General features: G+C 40.3%; 1 protein-coding gene across 4 annotated transcripts; it reads left to right on the top strand.

Moving 5' to 3' along the window:
- Positions 1 to 789: 789 nt before the first annotated feature.
- Positions 790 to 13,126, top strand: UPP1 (uridine phosphorylase 1). 4 transcript variants are annotated; one of them, XM_027680838.1, is made up of 8 exons: positions 790 to 1,279; positions 3,926 to 3,990; positions 6,869 to 6,986; positions 7,485 to 7,643; positions 8,675 to 8,789; positions 9,250 to 9,459; positions 10,865 to 11,011; positions 12,473 to 13,126. In XM_027680838.1, exons 2-8 carry the CDS (start codon positions 3,938 to 3,940, stop codon positions 12,610 to 12,612), a joined length of 942 nt encoding a protein of 313 aa, XP_027536639.1. In that variant the 5' UTR covers positions 790 to 1,279; positions 3,926 to 3,937; the 3' UTR covers positions 12,613 to 13,126. The 4 variants fall into 4 exon arrangements, with proteins under 4 accessions (XP_027536639.1, XP_027536626.1, XP_027536633.1 ...); XM_027680825.1 differs by lacking the exon at positions 790 to 1,279 and adding an exon at positions 1,295 to 1,417; XM_027680832.1 differs by lacking the exon at positions 790 to 1,279 and adding an exon at positions 1,343 to 1,407 and having other exon boundaries at positions 3,925 to 3,990.
- Positions 13,127 to 14,938: the final 1,812 nt, after the last annotated feature.

Here is a 14,938-nt window from a genome sequence, read left to right as displayed (position 1 = left end):
ATGTTGTTCATGCCTAGAAATGTGTCTGTGTGCAGGGGATTTCTCTCTTTTGTATTCCCATATGAAGTCCTTTGGTGTGAGACAGAATATTAAGAAATTTTACTTTAAATGCCCTGTATGTGATTTTGCAATAAATACATCCCAGCAATGCCTTGTGCCAAATGTTTTTACCATTCCCAGGCACAGATGATTCTGCACCCAGCAGGTTTTAGTTGCTCTGTATCCCAGGAATTCCCTACTGTGACAAATTACAGAGTGGTTCTGGTAGAAAAAAATATTTTTAAAATTGTGTTGTAGAATTGTGGGGTTTGTGTCTTCAGTTACTGTATGAATAACTTTTTTTTTTTTTTTTTTTGCTATGTTAACCTTTGATCAACCCTGAAGTGGTCAGGCAGCTGGACTAAATGGTCGTTGTGTTACCTAAAAAAAAGAAACCTCTGAGATTCAGTTTGTGAATTTTAGCAGGTAGGCATTCTTTATTATCATGTGCTGCATGATCACAGCACGCTAGGTGCCCTGGGAATCAGCTCACCAAAGTGCACACAAAGGTAGCTCCACTGCAGCTTATATGTCAGCATAACTTGCTTATTCAATCTTTGTTCCCCGTATTCCTGTTACATATTCATGACATTTCTAAGACTTATTAGCATATATACATATCCTTATAATGTCTCTGAGGGGCTTCATTGGGGGTCTCTGGTGGTCATCTATGTCTGGAGGCCCCAAAGTTCTAAGTGACTGCCTTATGAACTTCTTTAAGACAATACCCTTGGTTATAGAGTAACTTAGTGCTGTTTGGCTAGCTGCCTCAGTTCCCTTCTTCGCTGTTTCGTTACTTTGCTTGGTTAGTCCTTTTAAATCATTTGGCTCAGCTATACGCAGCTTCTAGGGCACATTCCGCTGCAAAAACTATTAGTTCTTGTGACATCTCAAAACTCAGCTATCAGTTGTAGGTCCCTTCCAACTCAATAGTCAGTTCCAAGCAGCCGAAGCCATCCCTGCCGTGAAAGCGGCCAGCGCGGTTACAGCCGGTACGTACCGACACACGGGCAGACACAGGCACCGACGCCTGCACAGCCCGACCAGACTCCACCATCCCTGGCGTGCCCACACCTGCGTGCGTATCTGTATCTCTGGGATAAGGTCCTTCCGAACACCCGTGCCCTGGCGGCAGAGGTCCACTCTTCCCGCGCACCGGCTGCGTTGCTCCCGCTCCCTGTGCCCGCCCCGGAACACGACGGTTCCCGCACAGCCGGGCCGCCCTCCCGCAGCGTGCACGGTGAGCAGGGGGTTAACCGGGCCCCGGGCGGGGCGGTGCCGCCGCCAGCGGGAGGTGGCTCCGTCGGCTGCCCCGCACCTCTCCCAGCAGCAGCGAGCGGCTCTCCTCGTTTCCCAGCGGCGGCTCCCGCCGGCCCCGGTGAGAGCCGCGTCCCGCCGGGCGCCGCGCAGTAGGAGCGGCGGGGTGATCGGGGTGTCTCGCAACCTTCAGGGGGTGGCGGTGGGGAGCGCGTGGGGAAGGGCGGTGCGGCGGGCGCAGGGGTCGGTCCGGGCGAGCGCTGTTTTCGGCGGTGTCTGGGCGGACGGGGCCAGTTGCCCCGTCTGCGGGGCCGGGGGAGCGCTCCGGCAGCAGCCAGCAGCGGCGGGGCGGCTTCCGGAGGGGACCCGCGGGGTAAAATCATTTTGCAGCGACTTCATCTTTTCCTGATGATGGATCAACACCGAAGCAGAGCTTTTCCGTACAGAAACTATTGGCTGTTGGCTTTCTTCAAAAATGACGGGTGTGGGGAGGATGTGAGAGATGGCAATTGTGATGAATCCTGCATGGTTTTAAAACACCAGTCTGAGGATTTAGAGGTTTAGATGAGATGAGAATTCTTCACTGTTGAGGATACTAGGAATTTTCAGTATGAGGGTGGTGAGACACTGGAGCAGGTTGCCCAGAGAAGTTGTGGATGCCCCGTCCCGGGAAGTGTTCAAGTCCAGGCTGGATGGAGCTCTGAGCACTCTGGTTTAGTGAAAGGTGTCCCGGCCCGTGGTAGAGGGGTTGGAAGTAGATGATCTTTAGCGTCCCTTCTGACCCAAACCATCCTATGATGTGCATACATGTTAAAGCAGGCCATGCCCTTTCTTGAGCTGAATCAGGAGCATATAGTTGAATGTCAGTTTTAACTTAGGCTGAGGCAGACTACAGAAACTTTTGACGTGGCTGTAAAAATTTCCGTTTGTTCAGACAGTGTGAGAGTTTTGTGGCTTTACATTAACTCGCTGCTTGTCAGCTACTACCTGATTGCTGGCAAGGTCTGCCATGGGAAAGCTGCTTTATGTTTGCTCCTTACTTTCCATTCCTGCCAAGGCACCTGCAGCCAAGTGGTGTTGGAGAGGGTATACTGGACCTTTGGACCATCAGAACTTTGTTCTCAGTTTTTTTAAGTATATCATTATTTAAGGGACCACAGAACGAAGAACACTTAAAAATCACATGGATGCTAAATACTGTGAACAACAGCTCAATTAATATCCTCGGTTTGTTTGCAACCCTATGTCATCCCAGTACATAAAAGTCACTTTGCTGTTTCTTCTTCTTAACTTCCAACTCCTCTTTATAACTTCCAGCTCCTCTTTAGTAGGGCTCATGGCACTGTAGTTTTCTTGGAAGGAATGATGCATTTTTCCTGTAATTTCCTGTAGTAGCTGACTCTAATCATACCACCATAAGGATGCGTAATTGATTCTGAATGTGACTTTTATACTCTACCTCCTCGAGCACAGTTTAGTATACAGTTAGTGTATCTAGTACATGTGAAGTTTAGGTCTATTTAATAAAGGTTAATATTTTAAATGAAGAAAACTAATTGTCCATATAATTTTTAATACATTTCCATTATTCAGTGGCAAGCCTGTGGTTTATTTTGTTTGGTTCTTCACTTCTCTCAAAATTCCAATATGATGTAATTCTATTGCAAGACCAATTTCTTTGTGTTTCCTTGTGATCCTGGCATTTTTAAGGATTACAAGTCCTACCCCGATTATAATCTCTGTGCTGTCAGGCCCTTCTTAGAGAAGGGTAGAGCAAAACTTTGTGATTCAGTACTTCCCAGAAGGGCATTCCCAGAAAGTACCAACTTCGGCATGTAGCCTTAGTCACTTCTGAAAATAATAACAAACGAATCATTCTATAATTATAATTCTGGTTTTGTATCAGCACCAAAGCCTTAGTGATACATTTGCCTATTTAAATGTAAAGAAGAATGCAGAAAGGAGAAGGTTTTGGGTATAGGTTAGGGCAATGGATCAGCAAAAAAGATTTTCAGGATGGATGATAAACTGGAGCGCTGTGCCTTTTTGGAGTCATGTTTTACTTTTGTGTTCCTTGCCTTTATGCTGTGGCAGACAAAAGGGTTCTTAAGGTCAGTAGGAGGAGTTTAATGAAGAGGATATTATGAGTAAGATGCTTCCTGGACTTGGATTTCAGGCGTCTGACAGTTAGAGCTGAGCTCTGGAGACTTTCTGGAGCCAGACGTGGAAGGGGGCTGAAGCTGGTTCGGAAGTCCCTGTTGCTGTGGGAGGTATGGAAAAAAGAGGGTTAGTTAGCAATGAGACTCGCCTCTCTCTGTCCCATGAGCCTGCTGCTTCTCATAGCACAGGACAGAGGCAGTTGTGAGGGTGGGGGTTACGTTAGCAAGAGATTAGTTTAGGCTTGAGGATTTTGAAAATGGTGATGGATTATGGTGATGCTCAGCCATAAAAATTGTAGATGCTCTTTTTGCTACAGTTATAAAAGCTGTAGTGTGGCTGGATTATTTGGGGAATTTAATATTCATTAGAGTTATAGGTACAGAAGGTTTCTCTCACTATTAATGCTTCTAGCTTTACAGATGGGACTATTCTGATGCACTTATATCTGCTTTTTTTAATACAATTCTAGGTATAAACACACATGGCTCCTGGTGCCTCAAATGAGAAGAAAACTGATGATGAACAGGCTTCAAAGTAAGACTCAGAAATTAATTATTTTGTCCAAGTTTACACTTAACCTTCCTCCCCAAACTCATTACACACCAATTAAGTTAAGTTATGATGCAAATATTGATTATAACATCAAGTATCCAATAGGAGCTGTTTTGACAAATGGATGCTTTATTGCTTTACCACACCTACACAGAGCTAGCCATTTTCCTTTATCTCAACAGTGATTTTTTCCAAGCCTGAGTGATGTTTTTATTTATTAATTTATTTTAATCCAGTGAGCTACTGAAATATTGACTTTGGTTGCTGCATATGGCCAGACCTACCTGCTTCAAGAGTTGAAACAAATATTTCAATGAGTTTCTCTAATTCTTACCGTAAGCTTATTTTACTAATACCATACATGCGTGTTTAGTCTTCAGATACTTGTATTTTGCTTAAACCCTCAGAAGCTGTAGATGCTTTACAATAGCTGGAGGGAAATAAATTTTCTTCTCCTGAGATTTTCATGCCAAAGATTTTTATCAAGCAAACTTTGCCTCTATTGTAAATCCATGGCATTGGTCCTATGTACACATAAAAATATGCTTGTTTTTATTGCCCATTTTACCCTAGGGTCCAAGTCTACAAATAGATGTGCAGATAAGCTGTGCAAGTTGGTAATGGCCCAGTGCTGCGGTGAGGTGGTGGGTCGGAGAGTGTTGTTGGTGGAGTGTGAGATGAAAAAGGTGGAATATAGCCACTGCTGAGGAAGGAGGCTGTGTTTTGCCAGGCATGAGGACAGTGGTGTTGGCACACACCACATGAATTTCCCTGTAGTTTCAATAGAGGCCTCGCCTTTTCCCAGTTTATTTCCTGGAGAGAAGCTTTTATTGCTGGTGTTCTCATAAAGAAGGAAATATTTTTTTTTGCTTGCCTGAGAACAAACTGTAAAGCGATTTCAAATCATATCCTATTTGTATGTAAAAGCCATTCCAATGAACATCAGCGCAGCTGGATATTGGATCTGCATTAGTGAGTGACCCAGTAAATAAGGGTAGGGAGTCCCAGAAAAATGAACAGGAATAATTCAGGGAAGGCAGCCTGGGAATTCTGCTCACATGAGCTGGCAGACTCTGAGACTGTCTTTGCTTTCCTGATGAGCCATAAACCTGCTCTTTAGTTCTTCCAGAGTCAAACAGGTGTCTTGGAAGGAAGAACAAAGGCAGCCAGTCTTTGGTTCCACCTCAGGCAGGATTTGTATGAAGAGAGGCAAATGGGGCCTCTCAGAGATGGAAGCGAATTCCTACTGAATGGGTGATTGGACCAGCTGCCTTAGTGGGCAGCTCCTTCACTTGCTGAAGGTGGTTGTCTGTGGTGGGCAAGAACAGATAGGGTGGGTTGGGATGACACCTCTTTCCTTGGTTGTGCAGTTGTTACTGGATAGTTAGTGATATTGGAAAAAGAATGCCAAGAACAGAAGCAATTGCTGTACTCAGAATGTTTGGGTTGTAACTATTTGCTTTCTGAGGAACAGTTCAGTGACCTCATCTTGGCCGCTGTAGGCTTTCTAAGGTAAGCCATACATCCTGCGCAGGACTGGCAAATAGGACCTACATAGGAACCTACAGGAAAACTTTTCTAGGGAGGCATTAGAAGGCAGACAAGATAACCTAAACCATCAAAAATAGCACTAAATGCCTCTGTTTAGGATTCAGAGTTGTTCCTACAAAGTCTTAATGATTTTTTGCATAAAATTCAGGTGAACATTTTGTTTGTCTCCTCTGACAAAGCAGTTTGAATTTGCTGAGCTGTGCTGTGCCTGAAGTGAGCCTCCATTAAGCCATTAATTAAGCTAACCCATCTTCTTGTGTCTGAAAGCTATTTACTACTTGATTCCATCTCTCAGAAATTACTTTTAAGTACTGGCCAGGGTTCTGCTTAAGCTTGTGATTATTGACTAGGCTTTCCTACTGTTTCAACTGAACTTAAAACATCAAGCACAGAAGGCAGACAGTTTATGAATCATGCAGCTTGTTTAGATAGTCCACTGTTGAATTTTCCACAAAGGTGATCCCATATGCCAAGTAGTTCAGGTTTCTCTCTTTGACCTGTCATTTCCTGGCTCTTCGGACAGGCTCTTCAGATTAATTTTTATTTTTATTTTAAGCTGTATCACTTCCTTACAAGAAGCAACTTAAGAAGAAATTAATTCTTTTTACCTCTTCCTCTCTTTTCCCTTTTTGTTGATTTTTTTCCCCTCCTATGATTTTCTCTTTGCTTCAGATTTCCATTTTCCTCTTTCCTCTCCTATTTCAGATTCTCTGTACCCTTATCAGTCTCATGCTGTAGGATATTTTTCTTTCTGCGTTTATGACACAGGGAGACAAATTGACAGAAATCCATTTCGTGCCTGTCTATAAAGCCCAAATTATCCCCTCCTTCTCAGGTAGCTGGTGGTGGTGGTGGTGGTGAGTTTCAGTCAAAACAGAGGTTGTTTGCTTTTCAGCTTTGTTATATATTTTCTTTGTAGTAAGGTAGTCTATTAAATATTCCCTGGTCCTGCTCCTATTGTTCTGTTCACCATAAAGACCCACTGTGGTTCACAGCTTTAGTATTGTTTAAGGGGAATGTTGCACAGTTGCAAATGCATCCTAGCAGCTGGACTTTTCTTCAGCAATTTCGTCCTGTGCAATGAATGGAATATTAAATGTCATATATGATTTATTACAAGATGTATGGCAGTTACGAAATTTAGGATTTCCTTAACGCAACACATGAGGAACCAAAATAACGTAGTGCAGGCACACCTATGTGTGTGGTATTTCCCAACTCTGACTGGTTGACTTTGAAGAATTGGCATCTGTTCAACATGAGGGTTTGTATACACTCTATATGTTTCACGATGCTGCTGTCTTGGCAGAGAGAATTTTATCCATCTGTGCAACCCTCACCTGGAGAAAATGAAAGAAGACATCCTGTACCATTTTGCTCTTGGGACTGGTACCCATGATTTTCCAACACTGTTTGGAGATGTAAAGGTAAGATGCTTTGCTCTGTTTATCAAGCCTCATCTTTTCTGCAGAAAGAGTAGCTGTCTTCAAAATAGGACTAAATGTCTCAGCGTACCACTGATTGAGGAGTGAATGCAGAGGGGAACAGTTTCTGTGGGTTCTTGTCACTTTCTGTATCTAAAAAAGTTGGGGATAATTGTTTTTGACTGTCTCTTTCCATTCAGTAAAAAGGCAAATACTGTAGGCTCTATTCAGTTAGAACTCGTGTTTATTGGGTCTTCATGCCAATATTTGTCTTTAACTAGTTTAAACAGGATGAAGGCATTTGAGTGCTATATAGACAGTTGGGTTTTTTTCCATGATTTTTCTTCATTGTGTTTTAGAATGATTACGAGAAGAACTATATCTGGGAATAATTTAGTGTTTACTGAAAGTGTTTGCATATACTCACGTTGTTCTTTGGACATTCTTTGACATACTGAATTATGCAACTGGTTTTGCTTTGTTGAATACTGTCCACCGCAGTTTGTGTGTGTTGGAGGAAGCCCTTCACGGATGAAAGCTTTTATCGCTTACATAGCGGAGGAGCTGGGGCTTGGAAGCACCGATTGTGACTACCCCAACATCTGCGCAGGCACTGACCGCTACGCCATGTACAAAGTGGGACCTGTTCTGTCTGTCAGTGTAAGTACCTCGTGATCTGATACGGGACACAGCTCAGCGATGCTGTTCAAAGTAGAAAATATGAATGCACGTTTCTTTTAAACACTTAATAGACTGAGTCGGGCTGTTAAGTTTGTATCAACCGTGATCAAAATAGTGCAGCCAGCTAATTAAGACTTCCTTTTCAGCCGTTTCTCATAAGAGGAAAGCCTCCAGCACCTTTCTTCCTTCTTGCATCCTTTTTTCTCAGTGTACCTCTGAGGTGTTGCAGGAATGGTGTTATCGATTTTTTAAAACTTACTGTTGCCTCATCCCTGTTCTGTACCCTAAGTAATGGGGGAAGAATGTCACTTGAGATATGGGGTACCGGAGAAAATGGCTGTATCACATCCAGAGCTACATCTCTGCAATGGCACTGTCAAATATGCTACTATAGCTTAAGACTAGCATGTCATGGGACTGGTGCTGCCAACTCATATGCATTTTAAAACTTCATACTTTTAATTTGTAAATACAATTACATACTTCAATTACAATTGCAAAACTGTAATATTACTCTGCACCCTTTCTTTCGATCTGTAATTATCATAGTGTTGTGCAAGTTAAGGTGGACTTCTATTTGCTGAACATTGAGACTAAACCATGATGTCTGTGTTTCGAAAAAAATTTAGCTTAACTATTCACTAGCACTTCAGGTTGGTGAAAAAGTCAGAGTGGGGTTTTTCTTGTGTTTAGGAAATGTTCCATGATGAAATGTATTGCTCAGCGATTGGGAAAGGACACTGATTGTACTCTTGAAAATGTAAATGTTTTATAAGTCATGATTTTTAGAAATATTGTATTTCATCCACAATCTACCAAAGCCAGTGGGAGTCTCTCTGTTTATCTGTAATAGCCTCTCAGTAGGCCCAGAGATTGGGGATTTTGTGGGAGTGAGTTAGGTGGCATTTGGAAAAAAATACCAGAAAGGAGAAAATGTTCAGCTCCTTTTTCCATATATATTTTGCAGTATCTATATGAATGTGGAGTATGAATTTCTGCTTTTTTTTCAGCATGGTATGGGCATTCCTTCTATTTCAATCATGTTGCATGAGCTGATCAAATTGTTGTATCATGCCAAGTGTTCCAACATAACCATCATTCGCATTGGCACCTCTGGTGGAATAGGTATTTTCCCTCTTGATTTCTGTTTTATTTCTGTAAACATAAGTATCTTTCTAGGAAAGTTGGGCACCTCTCTTTGTGTAAGTGATTGATGGTCAGAACAGTTTTCCACAGGAGATGAATAATTTTTCTTCTGTAATTTTGAAAGTAAAGGCAAAACCTGCCTTTTGATAGAGAATATGCACTTAAGAGATCTGACTGTGAGAAGGACCTTCTTGTCTTCTATGTAAATATGATATAAGAAAGAACATGCAGTGAAAAAGAAAAAATTTCATTCTTTCAGAAATTATTTGTAATAATAAATGGAAGCAGATAGGCATGGGCAGAAAATTCTCCTGATGAATTCAGGGGCAAAATTACCACCTATAAAAGAAGCAGGATTGGGTCAAGATGTATGTTTTATGTGTGTGGAAACAAAGTGTTAACTGCATTGTGAAGTTATATCTGTTTCTTTTTACTGCAGGTCTGGAGCCAGGCTCAGTGGTTATAACTAGGCAGTCTGTAGATGCCACCTTCAAACCTCAGTTGGAACAGGTTGTTCTGGGAAAGACAGTAATTCGCAGTACTAACCTAGATGAACAGCTGGCTAAGGAGCTGATGCAGTGCAGTAAAGAAATTGGTCAGTTCAACACAGTCATTGGGAACACCATGTGCACTTTGGATTTCTATGAAGGTAAGGCTGGTGACAGACTAACAGAAAATTATTGGTAAGAAGCAAGAGATAAATATTAACATTGAGCTTCCAGTTCACTGAACAGAATGCATTCCTCACTGTGGGTTGTCTCGCCAATCGTAATTAACCAGTTTTTCATCTACATAAAATTAAGCATTGTACTTATCAGTTTGCTGTATTAAACTTTTAATTTTGTGGAGATGCTCCTCCAGCTTTAATAGATTCTTTGAAGTACATACAGTCTACTATACACTTCTTATGTACTTGTCAGGTATATTTGTCACAAATAGAGGAATGAGAATTATTTGTGACTGTTTTGGGGTTCGTTTTCTTTGCACTGATTAAATACCCAAAGTAAATATTTTCTAAAAGAATTGTTGTAACTTATTTCATTTTGAGCAAAGCAGTGATCAGACAATTGAAGACAATATTTTGCTGAGTTGTGTCAGTGCTGCTTTGTAGGAGGTACAAACCTCCAAGGCTTACTTTGGATAAACATACAGACATTCAGGTGCTTTTCTGATCTCCCAAATCTAGATGTTTATAAATAGCACCTGATCCCGCTTTCTCTGGGTGTTGCTGGGTAGGTGACAAAGGGTGCAGTGCAGGGGGAAATACATGATCATCGTCATAGTGCTCCAGCTTGGGCAGAAGCACACACTGTTAGTTCGTGTATCTTCTCAGGCACCAACCACAGGTGCAAGCAACACTAAAAAAAGTGTCAGGAACATTTGCAACTCATACAGCAAAAGCTGAGAACAGGCTCAAGGGCATTAATTCAGAAGTACATTTCCCAAAACCAAGAAGATACTGAGTAAAATACAGTGTAATTTAACTTTACTATACACAGCCTGCAACTGTTTTATCTGTAGGTGCTATTCTTGAATAATTTGAATAAAACCTTTCTCAAAAAATTATAATAATATTGCCTAGTTAGCTTAAGAGACTCTTCATCTCTTACCTTAGAGAGTCTGTAACTAATAAAGTGTTCATCCTTTCAAAATAGAAACACAAAAACATTTTCAAACCTGGCAGTTTTTCTAGATAGTGATTAAACATATTAAAAATGCAGCACTTCCATACAACTTAAGGTTTATTGCTGAATTTTGATGTAAATATGGGAATCTACTATGTACAGTTTCCTGTTTATGAATTTGAGAATTTAAGCTGAAGAAAACCAGTTAAATTGCCATGATTCATATTATAAAAAATACAACTATTATGTAGAACCTCAAGCAATAGCTAAGAATCATTTTTTCCTATTTGTCTTGTGCGCAAAAATAAAGAGTAGTAGTAGTAGAAGCTGAACACTGCATAGGGGAAACTGTAATAACTGGGTGTTTTCGAAACTGAATTTGTTCTGTGACTTCATCACTCTGAAATTTTCCACAAAATTACTTTCTAGGACAGGGCAGGTTGGATGGTGCAATCTGCTTATATGATGAAGAAGAAAAACTCCAATATTTGAAGAAAGCTTATGATTCTGGTGTCAGAAACATTGAGATGGAGTCTTCCGTATTTGCTGCAATGTGTAATCTCAGCGGTGTCAAAGGTAAACCAACTTAGTCACTTTATCCAACCTACAGAAGTTTTCTGCGTTGCAGGGGGTTTGTGGTTAAAAACTGCAAATGAAGTGTTAACATACCTTCTGCATATAAAAAAACCCCAACAGTTCTGCTTATAATTTTGTTGCTGCGATTGCTTGATTTGTATCAGATGTGTCACAACTTATCAAACTTCTTCACATAGTTTTTACAGAGTTTGCTACTGTCATTCGTCATTCCAGCCCCTGGCAACCATGTAAATAATTTAAATACCTAATTACCCCTATCATTCATTTTTTATCTTCAGTTAGCTTTTGAAGTTTACAGAGAGCAACTGGTTAGTTTAAGCAATCAGGTGATTCTCATATATATAGAACTATACTAACTTTCTATACTTTCATATCAAGTTGAAAACGTAAGTATTTTGTGTAGATGTAAGAGTTTGATTCTTAAATGGTTGAGGAGTTTAGTAGCATCATGAATAAACCATTCCCAATCATAAAATGAATTTTCAAATATTTTACACAAGCTAACTAATTTTCAGCAAAGATCAGGGGGAAAAAAGCAATTACAAATAATGTCATACAGTGTCTTTCTTCTTACTGTCTAAACTGTCTTCTCTCAGTTTCCTTAGCAAGGGATTTGCCAATTTAAAACACTGATGTTTCTCAAAGTTCTTAAACTTAAGGAGGATGAAATGAAGAAGTATAAGCAAAAAGACCAACAATTATATCAAACATCCTTAGTTCTTACTGATTTGAGTGATTGAAAACTAACCAGTGGTATCCCTGAGCCATTAGGAAGCGTGGTCCTTTTTGCTGTCTCTGCCTTGTAGGTCTGTAATGTGTATTTACTGCTTGTGCTCTGCAAATTCCCACTATCAGAAATCCCAAACAGAGCACAGTGATAGGGTTGAGTGATAGAGCTCAGCTGGAGTGAAAGGAGGGATTTTGCCTTTGGGGCTGAAAGGCAGCAGATGAACCTGAGATGGTCCATGGGGTCCTCGTGTGCTTGCAGTGCTCCCTGTCTATGAACGTGGAGGGGCCTTATCTGCTGCTTCCTCAGGGCTGGCACCTACAGCACAGGCACTTGGGCTGGGGTTAAGGGAGACGACTGTTACTACATCTGCTAGAGCAGTGTGTCTAGTCACTTCCTGGCAGTCAAGTCCTGGGTACTTGTGAAATATCCTTCCTATCCAGAAAAACATAAGAATCACGATATAACAATAAGTGTCTGCAGCTGCCTGAGAGCTCTGGCTTCATTAATGTAGCAATCTCTTAAGCTATTTCTGACTTACATCCTTCACAGCATGCTAGTACACTAGCATCTTATGATACTGCACACCCTTTTCTGGGGTTTGTTTTCTCTTGTAATTCTTGTCTTCTAGCTGTTCATTCAAATGCTTATGCTTTTGGACTGTACAAGTGCCAGAATATTATTCCTAACTAATCCTGTCTTTTAACTTCTAGCTGCTGTAGTGTGTGTCACTCTTCTGAATCGGCTCGAAGGAGATCAAATCAGCAGCTCACATGATGTCCTTGTGGAGTATCAGCAGAGGCCGCAGAAGTTAGTGGGATATTTCATTAAGAAGTGTCTTGGGAAAGCATGAAATATCCATCTTTGTTTTCAAGGAGAAGGCCTTTGTACAGATGAACTCACGGTTACAGCTTCTGTGCATTACAAGTCTTTTGCCTCAGGATAACTTACAGCATTCCATGTGTCTGTGGAAGTTAATCATTTATGTCACTGTTCTTTGGGAACTGAATGTACTGAATGGACTTCAGTTAAGTTTTGCTTAGTTATGTGTTGCTGGATATAAAACTCACTTTTCCATGAATTGGAAGGTGGATCTCTTGTGAAGGACAAGCCTACCATAATATAAAAAAAGGTTTATTTATCCCTGCTGTAAAAGAAAAAACTAGGAAAGAAATCAAACTTTATTGCCAAATACTTGCAAACCACCAAATTAACTTAAAAATGCTAATCCCTTCCTCATTGTTATAAAAATTATGTAAGTTATAATTGTCTTTGTTGCTTCACTTGTAAAGAAAACTTAAAGTGAATGCAGTTTATTTTTTTTGCAAACTTTGACAAATAAACAATACTATTTTCCTATATTAAAATTAAATGAAATTGCAGAGTGTTGGGACTGAATTTTGTAAGCCTGAAGGACTTGACACTGAGCTGTTGAATATCTGTACTTCTTAGATGTTCATCCAACCATACTTTAACTATACAATTAAATCAATATCCAGGAAACATTTATGCATTGAAGAACTTGCAATCTTTTGCTGAAGCAAGGCTCCTTCTGCTTATGAAGAGGAATTGGCATTCAGATGTACAGCATGTTCACAGGCCTGTATTATGGTAGCTTTTTTTTTTTTTAATTGGTTTTCATCTCCATGTTTTCAGGACAAAACATTTACTCTTGCAATGGTTTCTAGTTCTTCTGAAGAACTGGAGAATATCTATTGACTGTACATACCATCAAAACCCCTTCTGCAGTTGCAGTTTTTTCCATTATCATTGGCCTAAGCGTTTGGGGTTTTTTTAGAAATCATACTTGTTGCTACTTTGCTGCTCTGTTTAGAATATAAATATGTGGTCAGCTAAAGAAAATGTGTTGAAGTTTTTTATTTTCTTTTTTCTACTGGTGTGGGGTGTTCAGTCCTAGAAAAGGTCACAGGTCAAAAGGGTCTGAATAAGCTCTCAGAACAGCTGTTGCTGATCCAGAAAAATGAGATTTGCTTTTTGCGGATTGTAGTCTGCACACTGTTAACAAGCACAAGAGTTAGAACTATGAGGGTGTGATGTTAGTAGTCGGCACGTTCCGCAAGTGACAGAGACCGGAAGCAATGTGATGAAAACATTCAAAAAGGAAGGGTAACTCTCGTGAACAGAAAACTGCCAATGAGAATCAATCTCCTTAAATTTGATGAATTTTCAGCTGGAGAACAGATTAGTAACTTTTTAAACGCTACTAATTTAATCTTCTTTTAATTTTAAACCCACACTTTCTCATTTAGAATGAGTATGTACAGTGCATGTAAGTTTTCACAGAGAACCTTTTTTCCCTAAGCTTAAAGGAAGGAGGTAGGTGGAAATGGCTCCACATTTTGTTTAAACTGTTTATGCCTTGTTTTTTAAAAAAAATATAATAATTAACAAAAAAGAAATCTGTGTTTAACCATGCCTAGTGCTTACCTAGTCATTGACAAAGCTTGTGAGGTCCTTTGGGAAATGTGCAATGAAGCACATCTTTTCTCTGCAACGTCCTGTTCTCAAAACAGTAATGAGATAAAAAGGACATCACTAGAAACAGTGTGCTGTACTCTAGTGTGAAGAAAAGCTTATACCAAATTGACCAGTATGGGTTTGGAGGAGACAGTTTGCTGTTGTACAAGTAATAGTTACTAAGAAGCACCTAAAAAGAAGTAAAAATGCTTTACCTAGAAAACAAACAAACACTTAATATGGCTCTTTGGCTAGGGAAGCATATTACTGCAGTTGTCCTGGGAGTACAAATCTGAAATGGTGTGATTGTCTTTTTAAAAGAAGGACAGCAAGAGTCTAGAAACAGGTTAAAAAGAAATTCTTGAATCATTTTAACAGCATGTGCTGTCAATTGAAACTACAAAGCTTTTGTATTTACAGTCATATGAAGTAAGCACTTCTATCTTGAGAACTAATATGAAAACTCTTATGTGCTGCATGCTGAAATATAAATGGTCTTGTGGCCTGGCTGAGCTGGAGCTAAGGGTCAGGCATTCATAGGGTGATGCAACTACTGTATTAAATCGATGGCCAGGACCCTGGCAGAAGTCCCTTGAAGATGATCCATTCACCTTTTGCCAATATGTCCTTTCTCGTTCTCACTGTTCCTTAGGACATTGTACATTTCTTTCTGCTAAAATATTTTCTTCTGTGCTTCCTAC

The sequence above is a fragment of the Neopelma chrysocephalum genome, unplaced genomic scaffold, assembly GCF_003984885.1.
Source record: "Neopelma chrysocephalum unplaced genomic scaffold, ASM398488v2 Primary Assembly neopelma1_22b, whole genome shotgun sequence".
Classification (NCBI taxonomy): Eukaryota; Metazoa; Chordata; class Aves; order Passeriformes; family Pipridae; genus Neopelma; species Neopelma chrysocephalum.
The sequence above is the reverse complement of the archived record's forward strand: the minus strand, read 5'-3'. Positions and strand labels throughout refer to the sequence as shown.

What these genes read in the sequence shown, in the direction of transcription:
- UPP1 (XM_027680846.1), top strand. Translation starts at nt 3,569, where the DNA reads ATGGAAAAAAGAGGGTTAGTTAGCAATGAGACTCGCCTCTCTCTGTCC. An exon ending in GACCTGTTCTGTCTGTCAGT is followed by an intron (nt 7,644 to 8,674) that starts GTAAGTACCTCG and finishes CTTTTTTTTCAG; the next exon opens with CATGGTATGGGCATTCCTTC. An exon ending in TAATCTCAGCGGTGTCAAAG is followed by an intron (nt 11,012 to 12,472) that starts GTAAACCAACTT and finishes TTTAACTTCTAG; the next exon opens with CTGCTGTAGTGTGTGTCACT.